The sequence below is a fragment of the Ambystoma mexicanum genome, chromosome 6q (assembly GCF_040938575.1).
Source record: "Ambystoma mexicanum isolate Mex_15411 chromosome 6q, UKY_AmexF1_1, whole genome shotgun sequence".
In the NCBI taxonomy this organism is placed as follows: Eukaryota; Metazoa; Chordata; class Amphibia; order Caudata; family Ambystomatidae; genus Ambystoma; species Ambystoma mexicanum.
The window spans coordinates 391,766,103-391,792,204 of record NC_090937.1 but is presented as its reverse complement, the minus strand read 5'-3'; the positions used below and the strand labels follow the sequence as shown (position 1 = coordinate 391,792,204).

At 44.0% G+C, this 26,102-nt stretch overlaps 1 protein-coding gene across 2 annotated transcripts in view; it reads right to left on the bottom strand.

The window, feature by feature from the left end:
- Window positions 1–26,102, bottom strand: part of SEC24B (SEC24 homolog B, COPII coat complex component) — a 2,214,138-nt gene that overhangs the window by 1,392,783 nt on the left and 795,253 nt on the right. For both annotated transcript variants that reach the window (XM_069630875.1, XM_069630876.1), the window contains exon 10: window positions 22,552–22,661. In XM_069630875.1, coding sequence (XP_069486976.1) covers window positions 22,552–22,661 — 110 coding nt within the window. The remainder of the gene's footprint in view (window positions 1–22,551; window positions 22,662–26,102) is intronic.

The following is a 26,102-nucleotide window of genomic DNA, read 5'->3' as shown; positions in this document are numbered from 1 at the left end:
GCCAAACGCAGAATAGCCATGGGATGGAAGAATTGTCAGAGGCCACGGGTGGAGGTATGGTGGCGTGACCTCCAGAAATGGGCTGCCGCCGAGACGACAGCATGGTGGGAGGCCAGCAGGACGGGAGGGGAGGAAGGGGCGAGCTCCCTCACGGCATGGAAGGTGCTATTGGCTGAACTGTTTAGTACGGGGTCGACCTCGGCTGGATCTGAGAGCGACGGAACCCCACCACACGGAACGGACAATGATGGTGGACACCCTACAGGCTCATAGGGGGGAGGGAAGGGGATTGTTAAGTTAATTCTGTTCTGTTTTTTCTTTCTTTTCTTTTTCATATTTGTTGTTTGGCCTTTGTTGTGGCTTGATGTGTTCTATTTATGTTCTGTTGCACTGTGTGGTTGTTATAAAATAAAATACATTTTAAAAAAAAAAAAAAAAGGAGTGTTTTAGCCTTTGGACGCTTACCTGCTTTTAGCTTTTGCACAGCACTGCGAGCGCTGCTCTTGCTGGAAGAGCATATTTTGTTTTCACCGCCCTGCTTCCTGGAGGAGGCGGGACTGATTGGCTGCACGTGACCAATCACGTGACTTCACCAGAGCATATCATCACGCTCGAGCCACCCTTGCGGCGTTAAGCCCGATAGGGGTGAAGGGCGCCGACTGTTTTGCGGCTGTTTGGCGCTGGAGAAGCCCACAGAACATCACAGGAGTTTAGCGGCGAGTTCTCCAGTCTTCCCCAGTCCGCACCATGACGGACCCTACGAGCAAGAAAACTGGCCCACAAACTTGCCATAAAACACTTCAGCAGCGTTGCATGCTGAATCCTTGGACCGCCTTACAAAAGGACGCAACACTAAACGGCAAGGTAAGCAAAAAAAACGTCATCTTGCCGACTCCGGCTACTACAAGTGAGCCCCCAATGAATTCACCTGTCAGAACGAGCTGCGACTTACCCAATGTATTAGATACACTCATAGTGCCTGTGTTGACTGCAGGGGGTGGGGATCCAATGCCGGCGGGGCCAGAGGTGGCTCTATCAAGCTCACTTCTGCTCCTGGACACGGTATCCGTTGACCAGACAGTTTCAGCAGATGCAAACCCTATGATCATAGAACCATTCAATACTGTTGTGGTATCTCCCACCCCATGAAGGCAATGGAAATGGTCTCCCCGCACTTGACCTGCAACAGGAGCCTGCCCAGGAAATCACGCCTTTGCCACCACCATTGAGATTGTTATCTCTGTCCAACTTAATACCATTATTACAGTCACAATCGATCTGTGCACCCCATGAAGTTACATCGAGCCCCATTTCTCCGGAATTGTTCTTTTCTCCATTCGAAATTACGGATGCTGACTTGATGGCAGCGTCTCATGCTGTATCTGCATCAAATGAGAATGCTGAAACGCCCTTGTCAAGTCTAGGAATCAACACCTTCCAAAAATGTTCAGTTAGTTCTGAGCCGACTGGCCACGTGCACAGCGAGCCGGGACAGGTACCGGCCAAGGAAAATGATATCTGTCCTCCTGTAACCAAATCCAATAGATCTGTAAGAGCCATCGCTAAGCATGATGACAAAATATGTGAAGCTGCTATACTCAGGGCGACGGTCTGTTTGTCAGGAAACGCTCAAGCTTCGATTCATGAGCTCCCAGACGCCTTATCATCAACTAACCCTCATCAGTTTCAACTTCACGCAACTCATTCAGGAATGGCACCTTTTGATGACAAGATGTTACGCTTTCATGCATCAGCAAATTGAAAGCACACCGAGATCAATGCTAACAAAATTGCTAAATCATCTTCATTTCTGTCTCCTGACCTTTCAGAGCAAATTACTGGTCGGATATCTGTGGCCATTCCATGTGAATCATCGTTGCTGATTCCAAGCCCACGACTGCAACATGCGAAGAACCCTATATGGAGTGCGGCTAACAACCGGCCTGAGCTTGATTGCCGACATGGTCTGGCCACAAAAACCAGCTTGGACAAACAGCGCGATGATACCACACAACAGCTTGGTCAATCATCATTGGGAATAGCAATGCCCTCTGGCTCTAAGACAAGTCAGGGCAAGTCTATGATTATGAACACACAAAATCCTGAAACGCGGATTTCATCTCGAATATCGGAGCATACAAAGCTCATTACAAGCACTCCGACAATGCAAAACAAAAGGAACAAAACAAGCATTGGCCCCGAGACGACTAGGAAAGGCCACTTGATGAATGAAACATATGCTCAATCGAATGACTTATCAAGTCTTTCGCCAAATGGGGGAGATAAAAGCGGGCAAACCCCGGCGAACGCCAGCATCTCGGCGGCCGCCGCGATGCAAATTCATAATAATGTCCTAGCCGCTTCCTCTCTGGCGATGATTCCCTTTGTCAAACTGTATGAAGCCCTATGTGAAAAGATACAAGATCAAAGTGCGCTGTTAGCGAATCTAACTCAGAAAATGGGTCAGGTGGAAACATCAAATGTGTCTCTCAAAAACATGATCCAGGGAGAAGCGGAACGAACAATGGAATGCCAACAACGGCATCACAACCTAGCCCGTCGAAACAGCCAAAAACAAGAGAAACTTGTCGATGACATACTTGACTTGATGAAACAACCACAACACTGTCAATGTCACATGGTATGTGAGAAGGTCACTCTATGTCATAACAGCACTAACATGTGTCCAGTTGATGGCTCCACATCTAATAATCTTAATCTAACAATTGTGAGAAATTCCCCAAATTCTAATGATAAAGTGGGACAAAAAAATTCAAACAAAAAAAATACAAACAACGAAATCGTGATTGAAGGAGCGAAGTCTTTGCCTAGTATTCCTACTGCAGTTTCTCCTATCATTGATGAGTCTTGTACAGGACCTCTTGTAGTTCAATCGAAAGCAATAACTATAAAAGGTGTCAGCATGGAGAATTTCTTGGACAAACGTCAAACAAAACCTGTAGCCCCAGATGTCCAGTTTTTGTCTTTTGGCATTTTTACTGGTCCTGCCAAAGCCATGTCAACTGAGCCATTAGTGGTTGCTACCAAATCAATTGGGAAACAAGGTTGTGGATCATCAAAAAATCTTTCAAAAAGCTCTAAACCAGCTGGCACTTCAAAGACCAAAGCGTTTATAAGGAATCTTTCTACGCCACTAAGACAGAGTCTATTTAAGCGGAAAGAAAACAACAAAAAGTTAAAGGCAGACGCCGAATTGCAAAGAGTGGCCTGCCCTCTTCCAACGAAGGCCAAACTCAAACCTGCCTTGAAACGCAGAAGATTAATTTCTGAGTCAGAGTCCAGTAACATCACAATCACCTCTACATCAATAAATCTTTGTGATTTGTCCACCTATCCATCGCAAGAGGAGCACGATGTAGTAGACTTTCTGTCCCATTCTCGTGCTGCCCCTTCTCAGTCATTTGATGCAAGTACAAATAAGGATGCTGCAAAACCAACAAAATCAACGATGGCGCACAGGCAAAGAGATTCGAGAGGCTCAGAAAAATCTCCTCAGGCCCAAGCTGTGGTTTCACAATTGAATCCTAAATTCACCTCAAATCAGAGCAACCTACGTAATCACTTTAAAAGTCGAGTGCATAAATCGACACACCGCAGAGAGAAAAGCGTCTGCTGCAAGTTGCGGCTACAAAACATCCAAAGCGAAGAAGCTGAAGTAAATTTAAATCGAACGAACATTTTGAAATTATTCAAGTGCGTACCTTCGCTGCGAACCATCGTCTCTGACGATATACGAATCGTCGAGTAAGCTACTGAAACATGTTCAGACCAGGTCTTGCTACATATCAACTCAGCTATGGTACGCAGCACCCTTTTTTAATGCTAGTGATGAATTGTTGTTTTTTGGTTTTGAAATTCTGGTTGAACCAGATTGTGAAGTTCCAAATCGATCTGAATGCTCCAAAGATGGATACAAGAAACCAATGAAACCAGTTGATGCGGCTGCTCTAAGACAATCGATGTGTGACTCATTGACCTCAAGATCACATCAAGTCCCACCCAGTTGATGCGGCTGCTCTAAAACAATCGATGTGTGACTCATTGACCTCAAGATCACATCAAGTCCCGCAAAGAAAAGCTACTGAAAAAAATACCAAGGATAATGGGCCCAGAAACTAACATTAGCCACGATTAAACAACTCTGGCAACTCAACCCTTTTTATTTCCTGGAATACATGTGGATTTAAGCACTTATTTAATGATTTTGAAACACCGCTAGCAAATATTTTCATTATATGTTTGCAAGAAACTTGGCTCTGCTCACCTCCCATCTGTGATGGATTTACTGTAATCTTAAATCCAGCAATAAAAAATGTGAAAGGCCGTCCAAGCTCTGGCCTTATAACTATGGTGAGGATTTCAAGATCATGGGCCGTGCTGGAGTCTAAAAATCCCAATCCATATGTACAAGGTACAATCATACATACAACTGGCAAGAAAGCTAACGCGAGGAAATACCTTCTGATTACAAACGTTTACTGGCACTCGACAAAGATCAGGTCAGACATCTTTATATCCGCAATCGCCGAATTAATCGACGTCGCAATGTTGACCTACACCAACATATCAGTGATTTGCTGCGGGGACCTGAATTGCAATTGGTTCGGGTTTGAACATTCGCCGGGGAAATTTCAGTTGGTCCCTCCCGCCTTGATTGACGAAAGAGAGCTGTTGGCAGACTGCTATGTCGATTCGTGATATACACATGCTAAATGGAACAACTAAAGGAGATATCCCTGCTAAGCCAACGTGGCATTGTGATGCCACCAACAGCATTCTGGATTACATATGGATATCAAGTAACCTTGCAACCATGGTTGTTGGCTTAGAAATAAAACGAATGAAATACAGCGACCACTGCCTGTTAAAACTCTGAATAGTGATGGAAATGCCATTGCCAGATTGCTCAAGTAACATCATTTTAGAAGTAAACCTAGGGGGAAATCGTCTACGATTAAGTGGCAAACAAATCCAAGGGCTCAGCACGAAACTTATGAACATTCCAGATAATCATGTGGCAGATTATACTGCCCTGCTGATTGCCTTCAAACTGCCTGTAGTTGGGTCTCAAAATCAAGGTCGGTCTCACCAACATATTTACTGTAAGGTGCTGCACGATGAAAAAAGGCAATGCGGAAAGATTTAAGGCAATTTAAGAAAAGCTTACCAAAATCCGAAGCTCAACAAGCGATAAAAGCTAGACGCACACTCTATAGAAATTGGGCAAGGTCGCAGGCGCAAATAATAGAGCAAATCGTGCGGAACACATGTTACGTCTAATTATGACAAAAAACACCCGTGATATCTGGAAGATATTGAATATGGACTTCTCCAAAAGTATCCCATATGCAATAAACACCATCTCAGGCGACATATGGGAATCGCATTTTTCTTTGGTATTCCAAAACTCAAATGGTAACGATGTGATAAGATCGAGCTCTGTGGACACTCAATGGGACGTGCTAATGGAATACGACGACCTTATTATTGCTATCAAGGCGCTAAAGAACTCACACGCTGGTGGGCCAGATTTGATTTCAAATATGGACTTAAAACGACATCCAAATGAGTGGGCAGCTTTCATTGGAAATCTTTTCAGAAAAATCAGCTTGGTAAAAAAATTGCCTGATTCCTGGAAGACTGTGATTATCGTTCCAATTCATAAGCGGGGCAGTTGGGACGACCCAAACAACTATCGCCCAATTGCCCTGCTAGATACGATCGGTAAAATATATGGCTCAAACCTGCGCATCAAACTTGCCAAATGGGCGGAAACCGCGCAAATAAATGATATACGGCAAACCAGGTTTACAAAAGGTGTTGGGGTTGATGTTAATTTACTCATCCTAACAATCTTAAAATTGGAAACCATGAAATCAAATGGCAAATTACATCTTGCCTTCATCGATTTGAAACAAGCTTTCGATGGTGTAAATCGCAACCTGTTGTGGGCAAAACTATGGAAATGGTGCTGTCCTGCATCTATCTTGGAACCAATAATGGCGTTACATACCCATACCTCAATCAAAGTAAGGCTGAATAACAATGGGCTGCTCGCAAACCCAATCATGACCCAAAAAGGTGTCAAGCAAGGATGCCCCTTAGCCGCAGAGCTATTTAAGTTGTTCCTGGCAGACCTACCAACTTTTCTCATGCAAATTCCATGCTTCTCGCCTAAAATAAATCAAACCGCAATCAAATGTATCGTATATGCGGACGATTTGGTACTGCTGGACCGAACGCAAATTGGGCTGCAGAGGCTACTAACAGGCCTGCAAAAATATATGGATCTAAATGAACTAACCATAAACACCACAAAAACAAAGATCGTTTCAATTGGAAATGTCAAAGGAAAAAAGGATAAATCCTTTAGGTGGAAAATTACAGAAGTAATTATTTCATCGGTTGATTCAATAAGATACTTGGGTATACAATTCAACAACTATCAGAGAACAGCAATGGGTGACAGATCTAACTTCTAAAATGAAGAAACTAACACTACAAGCTGTAAAAATCAACAGGAACTACGGCAAATTTTCTCTGGAACCTGTCATTAAATTCTACCAGCAAAAAGTGGTGCCAGTAATGATCTTCGGGGCTATTGCAGGTTGGAACATAAGTGAGCAAACCTGGCATGCTTTAGAAGGTCATTTTTGGCGGAAGGTTTTGAAGCTCCCACAGTCCACTCCTATTGCTATTGTGAGATATGAATTAGCCACAAACTCTCTACACATGAATATGGTGTGGAACTCAATAGCAACGCTGCATAAAATGTGTTTGGAAGCGCCGGAACCCGCATACAAATTGTTTGCTTTCAACCAGATGCCAAAAAAGTTCGAGCTTCTTAATATTTGGTTTGGCAAACTAGTGGCGTATCTGTCTGCAGCAAATATCAGCAATGAAGAACTCCTACTTCGTCCACAAAACGCAAAAAAGAAATTTGATCATTGGGCATGGAGCATCAATAATGACGAAAGAAAAAAGCTGAAGTCAACCAAAGTGATGGATCATGACTGTCGAAAACTTAACGAACCAGCTCGCTACTTTTTGCATTGCCCATCCCGTTATCATAGAGCTCAATTCTTACGGTTGCGAGCAAACATCCTAAAAACCAAGGAACTTTTATGGCAAAGAAAGGACCCATCCTTAAAAGATAATCTGTGTCGTTTTTGTGAATCTTCGATAGAAACCACCAAACACCTATTAGTTGAATGTCAGCGAACAACTACCCAGCGATCGTTGCATCTTCGTCAATTTGCACCTCTGGATGATGACATGGAGACGTGGTGGGCCAGGATTATCACTGGTCGCAGTACACAACTTCTTTGTGCAACTGTGAACTATTTTGATATGATTTTGAAAACAGATATTTGATGTCAAATTTTTGGATTGTTTTGATTCGCTTAATTCTGATTTGATCTGTTGGGTCTGGTTCGTTGGTGATTCGGGAGATGTGAAACAAAGTTTGTAATTTCAAACTGTAGTTTTTCAATTAAAAAAAAAAAATAATAACATTGGCAATCCTTGCTTCAAGTTCTCTAAAGTATCTTTTATTGAGACTGAAAAAATCATACTGTCACTCAAACCATCAAACTGCCAGGGGGGATCAATGTCAGGCCCAACTGATAAAGGATGCAGCTAGAGACCTGGCTCCCTTTATCTCAAAACTCATTAACGCCTCATTCGCAACAGGGTCTATACCTAGTAACCTAAAAGAATCCTGGGTACTCCCACTGTTTAAAAAACAGACGCTAGACCCAGCCATACACACGAATTACTGCCCAATCACCACTGTGTCATTCCTCCTAAAAATCCGAAAGTGGTGTATTCACAAATTCAGAAACACCTTGAAACTAACAACTTGCTAGGAGTACAGCAGTCTGGCTTCCGTCCTCAGCACAGGACCGAAACAGCCCTCTTAGACCTAAAGGCGCAAATTGACGAGCTAAGGGATCAAGGGAAACCAGCCTTACTCCTCATTCTGGACAAATCAGCTGCATTCGACCTTGTTGACCACAAGGTCCTTTGTAGGCATTTGGATATGGCCGCACACTTCTCTGAAGAAGCCACAGATTGGATCCAATCTTTCCTCAATAATAGGACCATGAGAGTATTCTCCACAACTGCGGCAGCAGACTCCATCCCCATCACATGCGGCGTGCCCCAGGGATCTTGCGATGATCTGGACCTTCTTGGTATCACCTACACTAATTATACAGATGATACTCAGATTCTCCTACCACTTACTGGTGATTACCACAAGGATTTGGCCTTGGTGAACAGGGTGTATCTCATCATCCAGGCATGGATGGCCACTCACGGACTATGCCTGAATGATGACAAAACTGAAATCATTATCCTTGGCACACCTTCTACCCTCGAAAAACTGGGCCCCAACTACTCCTCTTTTAACATTGATAATAACCAAATCACAACCGCCCATGCGGTAAAACCTCTGGGTTTCTACCTGGACTCCACCCCTCTTTCAACAAGCAGGTCAACGCGATGGCTTCTGCCACCGCCTACACCTGTAAATTGATAAGAGCAGGCAAACCCTTCCTATTGAACAACAGCTGCATCACACTTGGGAGAGCGCTTGTGTTATCAAAGTTGGACTATTGCAATTCGCTATACATTGGGGCCAACAAGGAAGTTATCAAAAGAATTCAAATCTTGCAGAACAATGCGCTTAGAGCAGCACTAGGTATTCCCAGGAGAGCCCACATCACCGAACTTAGAAGAGCCAATAACTGGCTTTCTACACAGGAGAAAATCCAGCTAAAAGTAGCCTCACTTGTCTACAAATGCCTAAACAATGCCGCACCACGTTACCTTTCTGCGAGATTCATGAGAACAAAGCCAACAAGACTCAGCAGATCTGCTAACTCCAACAACATTTCTACACCTAGATTAAACTGTCCAGAGACGGTGGCTGCAACTTTCAGGTGAAAGCAGCTCAACTTTGGAACTCCCTACCATCCACCCTGAGGACAGATCAACCATACCTCACTTTCCGACATAACCTCACAAGGTGGATCAAAGATGCAGACAAACAATAGACCACCCATTGCCTGGACCTATTCCGCACGTCCCTCACCTTTTGTATTTTTGCACATACCTACTTCCTAGCAGTTTCTGCCTGTCTGATTAGGACTGTAAATACGTGTATCAACATTTTTGCCTGTTGTATATTTTTGTATATTTCTTGTTTCTCTATTTGCCATGTGCTCTTCTAACTAAGCTGTAAGTTGTTGTATAAAATGTGCCTGGTTACCCTTGGGTCTGGTGCGCAACACAAGTAATAAAACAAACAAGCCTCATGGAGGACAGCAATGGCGGACCTTAGCACTGCCCTGGAAACCAAAATATATGCAGTGAGAATAGAGGTCACCCTGCTGCGACAAAACGTGAGTGCGCTGGCGGAAAGAACAAGCGGCCTAGAGAGTGCGGTGAAAACCAACACAGAAACCAGTGCAAGCAATACAAAGGAGGTCCATATACTGAAGCTACAGGTGGCTAACCTCGAGAACTGAGCAGAAGAGGCTGAGGGAGGAGTGAGACGTAACATACGTGTGGTCGGCCTGCCGGAGGGGGAGGAAGGCCAGGAACCCACGGACTATGTGGAGAATATGATCCTGCAAGAGATAGGAGCCGACAAGCTTTCACAAGGATTTACCGTTGAATGAGCGCACAGGGCACTGATGAGGAAACCACAACCAGGGGCCCCCCTCGAGCAATAATAGCAAAGATCTTGAACTACAAAGACTGAGAGAAAATCTTGCAGTATTTTCGCAAAGGTGGAACGATAAAAAGGGCATCTGCAACCATTGCAGCGTATCCTGATTACACCATGCTGGTGCAGAGGCAGCGTTATAGCTATGTGGCGATCAAGAGGAGACTGCGCACAGCTGGAATCAAGTACATGCTTTTGTATCTGGCGAAGCTCAAAGTCCTGCATAAAAGTAGGGCATATTTTTTTGATACCCCAGAGGAAGCGGCGGCATGGCCGGACACGCGGGGCTGCCCAGAACGAGATGAGGAGCAAGATCGCGAAGATCACGATAAGTGATGGGGATACATCATGCATAATAAAAGGATGGGTGGGGGGGAGGCCTGGAAAAGACTGATACAGATAACAGGGGAGGGGGAAGGACAGATAATATTGAAATTGTAACATGGTATTCTTGGACATGTTGAACTTGTTGGACTAGAATATAAAATGCACAAGTAAATTGGGTAGAACTAAGCGCATCAAATTTGAAGCAAACAGGAGCAGCAGGATGAAGGCAACCTACCACCCGGAAGTAGTAGGACAGCCACTAGGGCGACTTCATCCTGCTGAGTCGCGAGTACAGGCTACTGCCAGAAAAGGGCTAGATGCCAGGGTGCCTGAGATCCAGCGATGGAGCTGGGCAACAGTTGGGAAGGGTGTTGATGGGGGAGGGTATGAAGAGGGGTGAGGTGGGGCAGGGAAGGGAGGTGGGAGGGAGGTTTGGGTGTTTGATGTGTTTTTAGTTAGGGGAAGTTTAAGTTGGGAAACAAGCCTACACAGAAGGGAAATACACTTGGTCTTGGACTGCACTTGTGGTGGGAGGAGCGGGTCCCTAACAAGCCATGGGGGATCTTAAGATAATTACTTGGAACGTCAGAGGGCTCAATAGCTATCTAAAGAGGAATCAGGTTATGCTGTACCTACGCAGACAGAAAATAGATATAGCCCTGCTGCAGGAGACTGACTTGAGGCAGGATAAGATGGAGATGATACGGAAAAAATGGAGGGGGACTGTAGTGGGCGCATCATATTCGGCTTATGCCAGGGGAGTGATCTGGGTGGCGCCGCGTGTCCCGTTTCAGCTGTTACAGACGACAGTTGAGTCGAACGGGAGGATGATCATAATGAGAGGACTGGTGGAAAACAGGGAGATCAGCATTATAAATACGTATGCCCCGAATCAAAACACGGCGGCATATTTTAGAACGTTGTGTAGCAAACTCAGCACGTGTGTGGGAGGGACGGTGATCTGGGGAGGAGACTTTAATTGCGTGCTAAACCCTAAAGGTAGACAGATCAGATGGTAAAATGGATAGATCCGCCCCAGCCGCTAAACCACTGCAGACACTGCTAGAGGATTTCGGGTTCGGGGATGTATGGAGGTCACACCACCCCCAAAAGAGACAATATTCGCACTATTCTGCTCCACAAAATCTACATACTAGGTTGGACTATATGTTTGCTACACAGGAGCGAATGACAGCGATTACGCAGATGGAATACAAAGCGAGGGACCTCTCAGACCACTCGCCATTAATCCTGGGATGGCAATATCGACCCCCGAGAGCAAGGATTCCGACATGGCGCCTTAGAGCAAAGGCGCTGAAAGACACAATTTTTATGGAGGATATGAGGGAGGCGATTATAAACTACTTTGAGATCAACACTGGCAGTGTGGATTCAGCGGGTACACTTTGGGAGACCTTTAAAGTGGTGATGAGGGGGGTAGCTATAGCAAAGTCCAAGGGGCTACAAGGAAGGGTCCTGGTTGAACTACAAGATACGGAGAAAGAGTTAGAAAGGGCGTTACGGGGAGGAGACAACACCAAGGAAGACAATGAAATAATACTTAGGCTGCAGCAGAAATGTGCGGGGCATTGGGAGAGACTGTGTAATCTTAACTATAAAAAGTACATAGAGAGACAGCATGCAGGAGGGGACAAACCAGGGAGGGTCTTGGCATGGTTATACAAGAGTGAGACCCCCAGGCCCACAATCAGAACAATAACGGGGGAAGATGGGAGCATAGTGGATACCCAGGAAGGAGTTAACCAGGAATTTGTAGAGTATTACAAACTCCTATATGGAGATGATGAGGAGAGTAATTGCATGGAAATAGCAGAAACACTGGAGGACATAGGACTGCCGCAGATCAGCGCTGAAGAACGAGAGGAGCTGGACGCTCCGATCACTTTAGAGGAATTGGAAGAGGTGGTGAGGCAGTTGCCCACCAGCAAGACACCGGGGACTGATGGGCTCCCAAGCGAATTGTATAAAACAAAGGAAGAGGTGCTCCCCCCGCTCTTAGAGATGTTGAATTAAGCATATGAAGTGGGAAGGCTGCCAGAGTCCTTCAGAGAAGCGATAATAATACCGCTTCCCAAACCTAATAAGCCTGGTCACGACTGTGGCTCATACAGGCCCCTATCAATGTTAAATCAGGAGAGTAAAATACTGACAGCTGTCTTGGCAAACAGACTGAGGAGGGTCATTGGTAAACTAAAACATCCCGATCAGACAGGCTAGGTCCCAAACAGGAACATATCCAATAATCTTAGGTGACTCCAACGAGTCATTGAGCATGTAAATGAGAACAAAGGCGAATTGGCAATTGTATCGTTGGATGCAATAAAGGCCTTTGACTCGGTCAAATGGCCGTGGCTGATGACGGCCTTGGCTGGTTATGGAATGGGGCCCGGGTACCTGCAGTGGGCAAAAATGTTATATAGTGAGCCGTTGGCTAGAGTTAAAACAGGAGCAGCGATATCAGAGAGATGGCAACTCCATAGGGGCACTAGACAGGGATGTCCGTGGTCTCCTATGCTTTATATTTTGGCCCCGGAACCCCTGGCGATATACCTGAGGCAACAATATGACACGACAGGCATCGCCGTGGGAGGGGAACCGCATTTAATCTCCCTGTATGTGGATGACATGTTGCTGTATTTACCACACCTGGAAGAAAACCTCCAGTACATTCTGGAGGTGATGGAGAGATAGGCAGGGCTGTCTGGCATAGCTGTGAACCCCCAAAAATCTAGCATATTTCCACTGGGTAGGTATAAAGGGATCTCGTTAAAACAGCTACCGGTGTTACAGATACCATGGGAGGTTAGCATATTTCGATATCTTGGGATAGATATATACCATACGGTGGAAGAGGAACATCAGTATAATACAGAGGTAGCAATCAAGAAAATTGAAAACAGCATGAAATTCTGGGTGAAGCTACCTTTGCCAATGATGAGGCAAGGGGCAATGTTGAAAATGGTGGTCCTACCAAGACACTTGCACTACTTTGGGAACATACTATACCTAATAGCAAGGAGGTTCTTACTAGGTTGGACGGCATGTGCAGGGATTTCCTTTGGCATGGAACGAGAAATAGAGTGGCCCTCTGGAAGCTACAAAACTCACATGAGAAAGGGGGTATAAAACTGCCAAACTATGAAATTTATTACATAGCAAGCCAGCTGCAATATATAGCTAAATGGCTCTCTAAAGAGTCAACCTCTGAGTCCAGGCTGTTCCGACAGGACGGTGCTCCATTCTACTTAAAGGAAATTATGTGGCTGCCCAAGGCAGATATGGAAGGGCGCCCAAAGATGATGATGATGATACTTGGGTGGAGGATGTGGCGCAGGGCATGCCAGTTGATGGAGAACCCATTCCGGTGTTCCCCGCAGGTACCATTAGTGGCGCTGGTGGGTAAAGAAAAGCAACTAAGGATGATGATTAGGAAACACTGGGAACCGGTAGGGATAGTAACAATGTGTGATATACGGCAAGAGGGGACTATAATAGACTTTGAAGTGTTGGGGAAGGAAACCGGGTTACACATAGGCCAGTATATCACATATCATAGAGAATCAGGGGGACATGGTCCAAAATGGTACTAGGAGAAGAACCAGACGCTACCATAGATACAATATATGACATAGCAGAGGGGGGACATGAGATATCTAGAATATGAGTTGATGATGTCCAAAGTGGGAAAGGAAATGGCACAACTGAGACAGGACTGGGAGGCGGAAGTGGGAGCCCCAATGAGTGATGAGATGTGGGAACGAGCCCAAGGGTATCACAAAAAGGTGTCAAGGAACGCAAGACTACAACAGATGCAATTATATATTACACATAGGGCGTATATGACACCCTAGAGAATAGCTAAATTCAAAAATGCAAGACGGCAAGCATGTCCCAAATGTGATGAGGAGAATGCCGGAATGGTGCATATGTTCTGGTCATGCCCAGTCATTGAGCGTTTTTGGGGTGAAGTGGCACACAGGCTAGCGGAAAAAGGCATCAAGATTGTGGTGGACACAGTGTGGGCCTGCTTGATAGGAGGGTTTCCTAGACCATGTAAACTCAAGCATGTGGGCAAACTAAAAGACCTGACGTATGTACTCGCAAAGAGGAGAATTGCTATGGGGTAGGAAGGCAAACCATAGACCACGACTAGAAGTATGGTGGAAAGATCTACAGAAATGGGCTGAAGCAGAAACAACGGTATGCTAAGAAGCAAGCAATGCCGGGGGCGAGGGGAGGAGGAGGAAAAAGAGACCCTGATGGCCTGGAAACTACTAATAGCAGAGTTATTTGGGCCAATGCGAGACCCAACGGAACTCAAGGAAGAGGAATCCCTATCACAATGCGCAGAAACAGAACATGAGAGGAAGTAGGCTCGAAAGGGGGGGTGGGAAAGGGAGAAGCGGTGGACATGATGAAGCGATGTATATTTAGAATGTCATTATATGCACTGCAAGTTTGGTTTGTATTGTTTGTTGGAATAAATTAATAACATTTTTTTTTTTTAAAAAAGGATGTTCAACAAACGGATTCAGGCTGCATCCCACCTCCCTCACAAAGCCAGTTTGCCTTTGATAATAGTGTCCCAACTCAATCGCCTAGCGCTTCAATCTGACCAGAACAAGGGATGCAAAGATCTTTCCCAGGATGTCAAGAAAGGCAATCCTTTTCCATGACTTCGGCACTACCCTCCTAGTTGTAATCTCGTTAAATATGGTCATACAGAAAGATGCCCACTCGTCCGGGGCTTGTTTTAGCATTAGGTTTGAAAAGCCATACGGACCAAGGGCTCTAGAATTATTTGCCATCTTTATTAACCCAAGTGCTTCTTCTTTCGTAATGTTCAGTTCCCACCTCAGTCCTACCATGTCAGCTCCCAACTGGAGCTCCTTTTCCCCCATTCCACCCAAAAGGGCGCCATAAAAGTCAACTCCCATCTTTTACGGAACAGCAGTTCCCTGCAGCACCAGCTGCAAACGGCCTGCCTCATTTAGAGGACGCCATAGGCTCCTGGATTTATTAGCTAACAGGGTCTTCAGCATATTTTCAGCGACCCGTTGCAGCATAATAGTCTTATGGGTTATTAACCAATTTTTGTATTGCTGCCTCTGCTTTTTTATTAGGGGGGGGTCTTTAGAGCCCCTAGATACTGAAATATTCTTAAATCTCTACTCCATTCCCTTTTTTCCCTGCTACTTCAATGTCATTTTGAAGCTTTGGTTTGAACTAGGATTTCAATCCACCCCCCTTGACCTCCCAGTAATCCCTCAGCGGTGGAACATAATCACAGCCCATATTCTTGTCTCTCAAGGCTGTGATGGATCGATTGTTGAGGACAGACCATTTTTTGCCGATTTAATATAAGGCAATTTCTAACCTGTCCAACTGCCACGTCATGTTCCCTTAGCTCTGTTTCCACACCTAGTGGTAGCCCCAGAGTCAGCTGTACTAAATCATGGTCACTATTTTACATTTTAGTTACTTTCAAGGATTTAACCAGGGGTAAAGCACTAACAGAGACAAAAAAAGAATCTAGAGTAGAATGTTGGTTCCCTCTTCTCCAGGTAGGGGCCCCCGGTATATCCCCTGCGTTTAGCAAGTTAGCATATGGAAATCACATTCCTCCAATTCCTTCTACCAGATTTCAGCTCTGGCTTTTTTTCCCCACCCTGAATTTTCTACCAGTAAGTTTCTTCCCTTTGTGGGGTTTCTCTTATACAATTTATGTCAGGGCCCCCACACAAAATAATCAACTGATTTTGCAAATTCAGCCTCAAATCATTGATCAATCAAATTACCCCATCGATCTCAATGGACAGCTAAACCGTAGAGAAGAAGGCAAGTGAGGGAATCACTGATGCAGACCCATGGAGCTAACAGTGCATTTTGGAAAGAGATTGCCCAGTAGCTGCTACTTTGATTTTCCTGCAGTAGGTGTTATAGTTTGCCTTATTCAGGAAACCAGCTCCTGGTTGGGAGGTACTGGGCCTCATGCAATGGCGGTTTCTCTGCCTTTGAACTCTCAGCTGCACACAGCTCTACAGATAACAGCCTTTGCCAGGGACCTTAATTAAATAGGTGGGGGCCTAGCCTATGCACCGCCATACACTGCACAAAGGAATTTCTTGTAATAAATCGCACCCTAAACCCCGCAAGTCTGACATGAACCATGTCTCACAATTCATGCTGTTAGGGAAACGCCATAGCACAAGCAATACTCCAAGTCCCCCGCACATTTCACTGCTACCACTATGCCAGCACTTAACTACAGCAGAGGTAGCACCACCTACTCCCTCCCATTAAATTCTCTCTCTATGCATGATTTAAAGGAGCTTCATTTTGCTTATTTTGGCATCATCATTTTTACGGTACTTGGCATTTTGCTGCACAGGTTCAGGTGATTGACAGAGCTCTGTGTGTTCGCAATCACTTTTGCTCGTCAGTCGCATGTTTTAGTGTGATGGTCTGCGAGCTCATGTCAAACAGTTCAAGATATCACTCAAATAAAGTATCAACTGGGGGTGCTAATGATGTTAACTTGTTAGTGGTTACAATTATAAACTAAATTGTTGGCATACGACATTTAATTACACAAAATTCACCTTAATATTATAAGTACGTTTTTGGCCATCAAATTAAATATTGCCCTGAACACAGCCAAGAAGATACTTTCATTGAAAAAGAGCCTTTGTGTGTTCCCAGTGAGTTACATACGAAAGCCCTATCACAACAACATGCCTGTTTTCGCCTTTACTTGAATTTGTTTCTACTCTCATTTACTTCGCTAAATTGTTATTTGTTGTGTGTGAACAAAGATACGTTGCTTTCGCTAATTTCACTTGCTCCTGAAGGGAAATAAATCATTTTCTGTCGTTATCTCGTCAATAAATGTCTTAAAGAGTTTTAAGTGCTTTATTTAAAACACCCAACCACTCCATCTGCACGCATGCTTTTGGTATTAGTAAGACATACAACCTTCTACAATACTCCTCTTAATGGGAATGCAGCCACCTGAATTATTCCTGCACTTGCAAAACCTTCGGCCCTATCCTATTCTCTTGCTTTGTGTTGAACCCTACACACAGCCAGTCCCAGCCTCAGCCCCCGGTGCCCACTCCAATCAATTACCCAATGCACTTAACCCTACTAGGGCAAACGCGTCAAGGGTATACGGTTACACTCCCCACCCCTCTTGTTTTGCTATCTTGAGTTACAAAAACAAGGCGTTACATTTTATACCATTGGATTATTGGTTTAGCTTGCACTGCCACTAGGTCGAGATGTCAAATACGTCGACTGTTTGGGATTCCAGATACGTATCCGGACGACCACAGGTCACTGATGAATCGATGTACAGCATGTCACAAGCATTATGCCCAGAATTGCTTCAATTGGGGTTTTCAGTTAAAAGGCACCTTTGATAGTTTTCAAAAATGAATCTTCTCTCTCATTTGTCCCATGCGCTTTCTTCAATTGGTCATGGCCAAAAGAATGACATTTTCATACTTTGCTTTGATATTTTCACATACATAGAAAACTGTAGTCTTATTCAGGATACAGTGTGGTGATGTGGCCGAACCTTGAAAACATGGAAAGCACAACCAGCGGTCCCTTTATTGAAGGGACGAACCGATCATCCATCATGGAACAGGACTTCTATGTAATCGCTGAAAGGGCCGACAAAGGGAAAGAACGTCTTATACAACAAAAAACTAAGGACACCCCTCTGCGATGAATCCTATATTTCGATTCTTACAATAAACGTACAGGATAAATGTGCTTCGATAATTTCAATATTTAAAAACACTGTTTTCGTAACATGCTTTTGTTATAGAGCAAGAATAGACAAACAGATGAAGTCACAGAGTGAGAGGTACACCAAGGGGAGACGACCGCCACAACACTATTCTTTAAAGGATCAGCGAAATGCAAGCAGTCAAATGGGGAGCAGCAACATAACTGCACCCAGGTCTAGGTAGTAAGCTTAGGATTTCAAACGCAATCTCTGATTGGGAAAATTAACGTCAAACCTGTCCTCATTGGTGTAAATAGCAGAAAGTCACTTAAATTAACACAACCATGCTTCACCCATTTCAGGCATTTAGTGTTTCCAGTTGCAATGCCAACCAGATATCCTCCTTTTCACCGCCGCTTGCCTGGTTTCTCTCTTCTCTATGGCAATAGTTGGTCACATATGGTGGCTCAAAGAGTCACCAAAATGCACTAAAACCAAAAAAGGACAACTGTCACACAGGAAACAGATGACACAAGAAGGACAATTGAATGCTTCTCTATAATGTGCCAACACCACCAAGTCTCGGTCAGCCAGCCAATAGATACCTCAGACAACACCATGGCCATGGCGCCTACTTTTCTGGCAACACCAAAAGGTTATTCAACTTCTGTTGTGCCAGCTTTTTCTTTTTTCAAAGCTGTATTTTCCGAGAAAGATCTTTTTAAAAAAAAATAGGTCCATTCAGAACAGCAATGAAGACAATGTTATGATGGTCCAATGATGCTTGTAATTGTTTGTGTATATTAACATAAGGTTTCTCCTGTTTCAATCACAGTATGACCTGTGAATAAGCCGCACAACAGGCAATATCATATGGTGCCAACGTTATATGGTATTTCATGAAGTTGTGAAAAATGCAGACAATTATTAGCAACCAGGCTAAGTAAATGCACCAGCACTGTAGAGCTTGAACATAGCCTCTAGAGAGACTTGAGGCTTTAAGAAGTCTTGCCAAAAAGCAACCCTAGACCTGAACCTTTTATGGGTGTATTAAGAATTCTTTTTTTCAGGAAACAGACCGGAAAGTGCAGTTGGTCCAATGAAGGAGCATTCAGCCTGAGGCTATTCGTTTTGTTGTTCTCTGTGCCTAGCCTTTACTGGCACAATATTTCTTCAGACATCAAACACAATACTACACATCTACAACTGAACTCAGATAGCACAGCCTTGGACAATGCATCATAGCACCAATGCCACGATAGGCTCCCCTCTGGACACAAATACCTTTATGTTCCAGAAGACCCGCACACACTGCTCAGGGTTACGCGTGCACGCTGCAACACAACAGCAAAGTTGTCTTCAGTTTGCCCACTTCACGCACTGTTACCTCATCCCTCACTCTTTGAAATGCGCCAGAGCGACTGGAGACATGTATATGGTAGCAGTGTATGGTACAAATCATAAGAACATAACTTATTAGGGCCCAAATGGGAGGAGGGAAGCAGCTCTGCTTCTATGCTGCCTGCAACAATCATCGTAGGCCAAGCTGGACCATCAACTTAATTTTTTTTAATCTTTATTTTATTGTTTAACGCGCAAACCTGGCTTGAGAGCAGCAGAACGCTGCACAAGGTTTGGCTAGCCACCATTTGGGCTGGCATCTCCGAACAGTAGTGAAGTGCTGCGAGTTGCGTTCTGTGCATTCTTTGGGATTAGTCTATGTTCAGGTGCTGTTGAAAAGCCATTACAGTTCAGGTGCTGTTGAAAAGCAGTTACACCATTTTCTACCACTCAGACTCACCCGGCAACAGCGTAGCTGGCTGGACCTTCTAGAATCCGAAAGGTACAATGTCAGCTCACGCCACTGCAAATCTTCTGTTGTATGGAGCATCAGACCCTACCAGCTTCTTCATACGCCACACAATCGACGTATGATAGCCTTTTTACTTAACACAAATATCACACTTTGTCGATTGTTTTAATGTCATGACATAGCTTTTTGTAAAGTGTATGAGGCTGTTTTACAATAATGACTTCCTTGATCTATGTTCTCTTCCTGGGACACCTGCTTAAGTGTAACCTGTATAGCCTGTTGCCTTTGCTCTCCCATTCCTACATGTCAATTTTCATAGCATATGAATAAACCGTGGCAATAATTGCTACCAAAAAACATGCACAAATATGTGCCTGCGGATCAACAAACCAGAATGTTCAATATTAAGTTTCAATACTATATGCAGGAGCTAATGCAAGGGACTGAAACTGTATGCTTTCAGATTGCTTTCCAACAGATAAAGTATGTGCCCAGGCTGCCCTTTTCACCTTTTTTACTCAATCTAGCGATGGAGCTCCTTACAGTGGGGATATGACAAAAGGTTCAATTTGAAGGGTTGATGAGACTACAGGTTCTATTACATGCTTGCTACATGTTGGTGTTGATAGGAGTTCTTGCACAAGCTAAAGATCCTCCAAAGACTGCCTGGCAAATACAGGGGCATCTCTGGGTTTAAAATAAACTGGGGAAGATTGAGGCTATCCTTCTCCCTCTAGAGGTCATGTTTCAGAGGCACCTTGAGGTTTGGCCTGTAAAGTGGTAAATTAATGTTTAAATACTTCAGTATACAAATTATTTGTGATAGTAATGTAATATTGTCAAACTGGTCAATGCACTACAAGAGAACATGCTTGACATGTAAAGATTAGGAACTCTTAACATGACCATATGCATAGCCAATAGCATACATTATGCACATTCTACCTACAATTAATGTTTTTCAGGACCTCTACTTGCCTCTATTGAAAAAGAACAAAGAAAATAAACAGGGTGATGAAAGCATTTATGTGGAGTGACGGTAAGGCAGATTTCCATGGTGGGTACTAAAACGACAAGGGCATACAGGTAGGTGTGGCTTCTGGATTATTTAGAAATAGTACTGGGACCTTTTGTAAAGGATTCCATTAAGGCTCTGAGGGAGAAGATGCCAATGGCCCATACTCGGTACTGAGAGAGAGGACGATATTTACTGGCTATTCTCTGGGTAAGGCGTCATCGATGAATAAAATACCCAGGCAGGCATTATCCTTGCCAGGCAATCTCTTAAAGATTAAGGCTTGGAGAACTTTAAGAAAAGATCAATGCAAGCATATCCATAATGGTGTGTGCGAATAGTGAAGGCCAGCACTGAAGATCTATAACATTAAATCAACTGGCACAGTTGGATTAAGGCAGAGATTCATAAGATCCATATATGGAAACATTGGAAAGTGGAAGAGTTTGAGTTTCTGAAATATAAATGCAAGAAAAGGAGCATGAAAAGTGTAAATATGAGAAATTCCACATGATGTGACATGGTATTGTAATTTGTGAATGAGTCCAACACTGTGTGCGCTTCTTAATGCATCCCTCTGCTGCTTTTTATCCAGATGTATAAAAGACAACTCCTCTTCTGTGGATGGTGAACGGAAGAGGGTGGAATGGTGCGAGGAATTGGGATGAATGATTTCAGATATACAATGGGGAGTGTTGACCAGTTCAGTTTACGTGGGGAAAACTGGATTAACAGCTTTGCTTTCCACAACAAATGAGTATATAAAGGTGGCACAAGTTGTCAATTTATTTCCAGTCTTTGACTGCAGTAATCTGACCTGTGTTGGCATTGTAAAATGGTGGTGAGAACATTGATACAAATGCTTTGAGATTGGTCAAAGGTACCTTAATATTGCTGAAATGTGGTTGATAAGTGTTAATCTAGTAATATGGCCTGCACTACCTAAGAGTACAGATGTGGTCCTGCTCTAAATGCATAAAGTGTGTTAGCAATTAAAATACGACAAACTATATATAGAGCGTGGTGGCAGCTAAAACTGAGGTACTAAAGTTCTGGAAATCTACAGGCAACAGACCAGAGCCAAGGGATGCAATTTATGGTTGACCCATGCACACCACCCTAACTCTGTAAATGTAACCCACATTCTGAAAACATACTGTTTGAGATATGTAACAGTATATTGGAGTTCAGTACATTGCCAGAGATTGGTTGCTTTTTACTTGGCTTTAAATAAACATATGCCTTTTATGTGTATTCGTCCTTCTTGAATAAATACAATTGATGGTATCCAGTCCTTTTGCAGTGTATTTTACGCCACAGCAATTGTGAAATATTTGCTGCAAAATGCAAATATTTTGCGGTAAAAAGGTTGGTTAAAAAAGCAGTAAAAAAAAAAAACAAGATAAAAACACAACCCAATTTACAAGACTAAGATGTACTTAACTCAAAGTAGAAACGTAGACCTCTAGTTACCAATGGATGGCAAAATAAGTCATGGTGTAAGGGAGTAATCAGACACTAACACTTACCGACATGCTACAGGAAAGGGTCTTCATGTTGTGGTACTCGCAATGTACGGTCCATGACATAAGTGCAATCAAGAGCTTCCTCTTTTGAACTGCTTCAGCTCATCTCCCACTCTGTTATGCCTATGGTTTACTCTCCAGCCCTTTCACTCCTCTTGGACAAATGCCTCAACAGTTGAGAACCTAACTTGCCTTCCTCATCATGGGAAGGCTGTCTCACCGGTTCCCTTGGTTGCCTACACAAATAATCAATTTAGTTTGAATTATGTAGGATATAAATTAACTAAAACAAGGGACATTTTTGACTTTTACAAACAGTTCCCAAGCATGGATAGATATAAATAAAACTCCATTTGTTACCATGTAGTCTGAGGACGCAATGAACTCCACTGTTGAATTCTGAACTTCTGGTCGTTTGTGAGGTTCACCGTAAGACCGCGTCAAGGGGTTATACATAAATTCTTCAGGAACTAAATTAAGAAAATATTTTTTCAAGTCAACTCAAATATAAAGCACTAATACATACAAATCCTCATTTAATACTTTCATGGTGATTCATCATTCTTAATTCATAGCAGGCACTCCTTAAAAACGTTGTAAAACCTGCTTCTGTAGGAGACGAGACATGAAAACTACTCAAAAGATGTTAAAGATGTTCCAAAATGCATGTTCAGATTACCTACTACTCTATAAATATAGACCCCAAGACCCAACCGCCAATTTCAGAGTTTAATAAAAACATTTTTATTAACATTTTAGCATAAAACAGAAAACAAATACAAACTGCCCTCCCACCCTCAACCATATTACGGCACCCTTCATGGCCACAAAATGGATTACTAAAAGAAAGGTCCCTTGTGGTAGGCCTCCTTCACCCCTTCTCAAATCTTTGATACACATGTTCTTATTCCGAGGACATTTCTGCCCCCTGCCAACGCCCAAAGATCTTATGTTTCGCTGGACACCCCCTGTGCTTGGAGACTTTTTCTATTGTCTCAGCTCCATGATGGGGTAGACCACCCAATCCTATATATGAGCCGTTATTTAATTGATCGGGAAAATAACTATGCAACTTTAGATTTGGAAGCCCTTACCATCAAATGCGCAGTTACGTATTTGAAATACTATCCAACGGGAAGGAAGTTCAGATTAATTACTGACATGCCCCTTTAAAATGGATGAACTTGAGGAAATATACCAACGCTAAAGTCATGCGCTGGTTTTTATATTTACAGCCTTATTGCATCTCAGTGGAACATTGTAAAAGTAAAGAACAAGGGAATGTTGATTTCCTTTCCAGATTTCCCTTGGAGGCTGAGAAAACAAGCAACATTAGGGCAAGGGTATGTGAAGAATCAGACACGATTCTCCCCAGAAACCTTGTGTGGGACCCTCTTCATGTGGCCAGAGAAAGGCAGACGCTTCCTGATCCAGACCCTGGGGTTGGTGTACTGCGGGAGGATCACATGGTGGGCGGGGAAACAGATCAGGAAGACTGGGAGAGTCCCCTCTTTAACTTTCCCTGTAATCCCACTCTTAATGGCTGTTTGCCAAATTGCAGAATTTGAAAAACCTAATTTTGTAGAAAGAAAATACAAGTCCCTGATTCAGGGACTGAGACGAGGAAGAGGGCTGAAGAGGCATGCAGATGAAGTAGTCAGGCAATTAAGCCTAGTAGCCATTGCAGTAGTAAGGCAATTAAGGCTAATAGCCCACACCTGAAAATTATCATTGAACCTGGGAGGAATAAAAGGCCCGCTCAGGAAGAGAAAGGAGGAAAGAGTGGAAAGAGCTGGAACACTGGCTGGAGTGCAGGCTGTGGCAGTAGGAGGAAGACACAAGGCTGGCAAACCAAGCAGAAGTGTCAGCACGAGAGGGAAGAAACAGCGGATTTCACAAACATGTTCTGAGAGAGTCCTGTTCTCCCAAACTCTAAAGTGCAAAGGTTACGCAGCGGAAGACGTGCTGGAGAAATGGTTTTCCCCACATGAGCCCGATTGCTGTGGTTGCTGAGCTGCTGGTGTGCATAATATCGAGGCAAGAAGCACTTGTGAAGTCGAGAGTCTTGCAAGCAGAGGAAACTCCCAAGACGTATGGCCGGACTGGAGACACCTGTTCAGGAGAAGGGTGTGGGTCCGCAGTGAGCTAGAAGTAGTAGAAGTTTGGGAAGCAGTGCGCTCAAAAGAAAATGCTTCAGAAGCCAGTGAGTGAAGCACAAAGCATTGCGCAAGCCTTGCCAGTAACATTAACCAGCTCCTTTGCCATTTTCGAAAGACTTTCAGCGAGTAGAAGTGTACTGCTGTATTCCGAATCTCTTGAACAATAGGATTGTAGCACACACATATTAAGTAAAGGTCTTCTTCCCGTGTAAAAAGCTAATGCTGTTAAACCCATTGTTCACATAACCGAAGACTACAACTGTTCGAAGATTGGTTGCATGTCCTTAATTAAGAGAAGGGAACACTGCGAAGACCATCACAGAACACTTCACGCTGACATTACTAAAGTTACAACTTTACAGTGGGAAAACTAGATTAAAGAATGGTTGCGTGTGTTTTATTATGATTCCGAAAGGTGGCCTGAACTCTATCCTTTGCTTCTATGGGAATAACATTTCACAACCACCTTTAAAGCAGGAAACATACATCAAAGAGTGGTTGCATGTGCCCAATTGTGGTTTCTTATATATGTATATATATATATATAAAATTTAAAGAGCAAAATTGAGCAAGGTCATAGAATACCTGGCTGATTAACAAAGGGTGAACACACACCTATGGGGGTTACACCTTGGTAAGTGTGTACAAGTAACTGTGCGTGTTTTTAGATACACTTGATAGAGAGTAACACAAGATACAACAGTATTTACACATTTCGAAGGTATAGTAAGCAGTTTGTGAGTGACAAATTTCAAATATTTGTAACGACTTTTAAATGCTTACACATCCACTGAGTGGTCCTTGGGAAGGAAACCAGTGGATTTAGTGAGGTGATAGCATGTGATAGTCAGCACATATACATCAAAACAATAAGGGGTTGAACAAGGACAACGCAAACAATATAACAGTCAACACGACAGTGTTTCGGCCAAAAAGTGAGCTTGGATGAGCTCTGATGGTGTGGCCTTCATCAGGACGAGATATTCCAAGGTGGGAAGTATCTTGTGAGGTCTGTTGAAATAAACAGACGGGGTGTTATAGGAGTCGCAGAACTTACGCCAACGGTACATAACACTGTGTTCTTTCCTTGTAGCATCACGTCTTCAGGGAGGTCCCAATCCTTATACCTCAACCTTTCAGAAACCAAGCGTGAAGGTTGAGGGATCTTACCTCTGGATGGAGAACCTGACCCCCCCCTCCCGTGAGAGCAGATCGTCTCGGTAGGGAAGACGACGTGGAGGGCAGATGGACAAGTCGAGAAGGTCCGGGTACCACGTCCTCCGAGCCCACGCCGGAGCAATGAGGATCATCCGGGAACCGAACTTCCGCAACCTCTGCAGCACTTGCGGGATGACGGGGACTGGAGGAAACGCATACAGCAGCGGGAATGACCACTCCACCACGAACGCATCTCCTAAGGCTCTTTTTCGAGGAAATTCCCGTGAGCAAAACCTTTCGCACTTCCGGTTGACACTGGAGGCGAAGAGATCCACTTGAGGGGTCCCCCAAAGGGCGAAGATCTCCAGGAGAATCTCCTGAGCCAACTCCCACTCGTGAGAGATCGCGCTCTGCCTGCTCAGAGCGTCCGCCGTCACGTTTTCGTCTCCGGCCAGATGAACTGTCGAGATCGAAACTTCCTGCTCGATGGCCCAGAACTCGAGCTGCATCGCCTCCCTGCACAGAGGAAGTGACCCTGCCCCCCCCTTTTTGTTGAGGTAGTGCATGGCCACTGTGTTGTCCGTCAGGATCAGG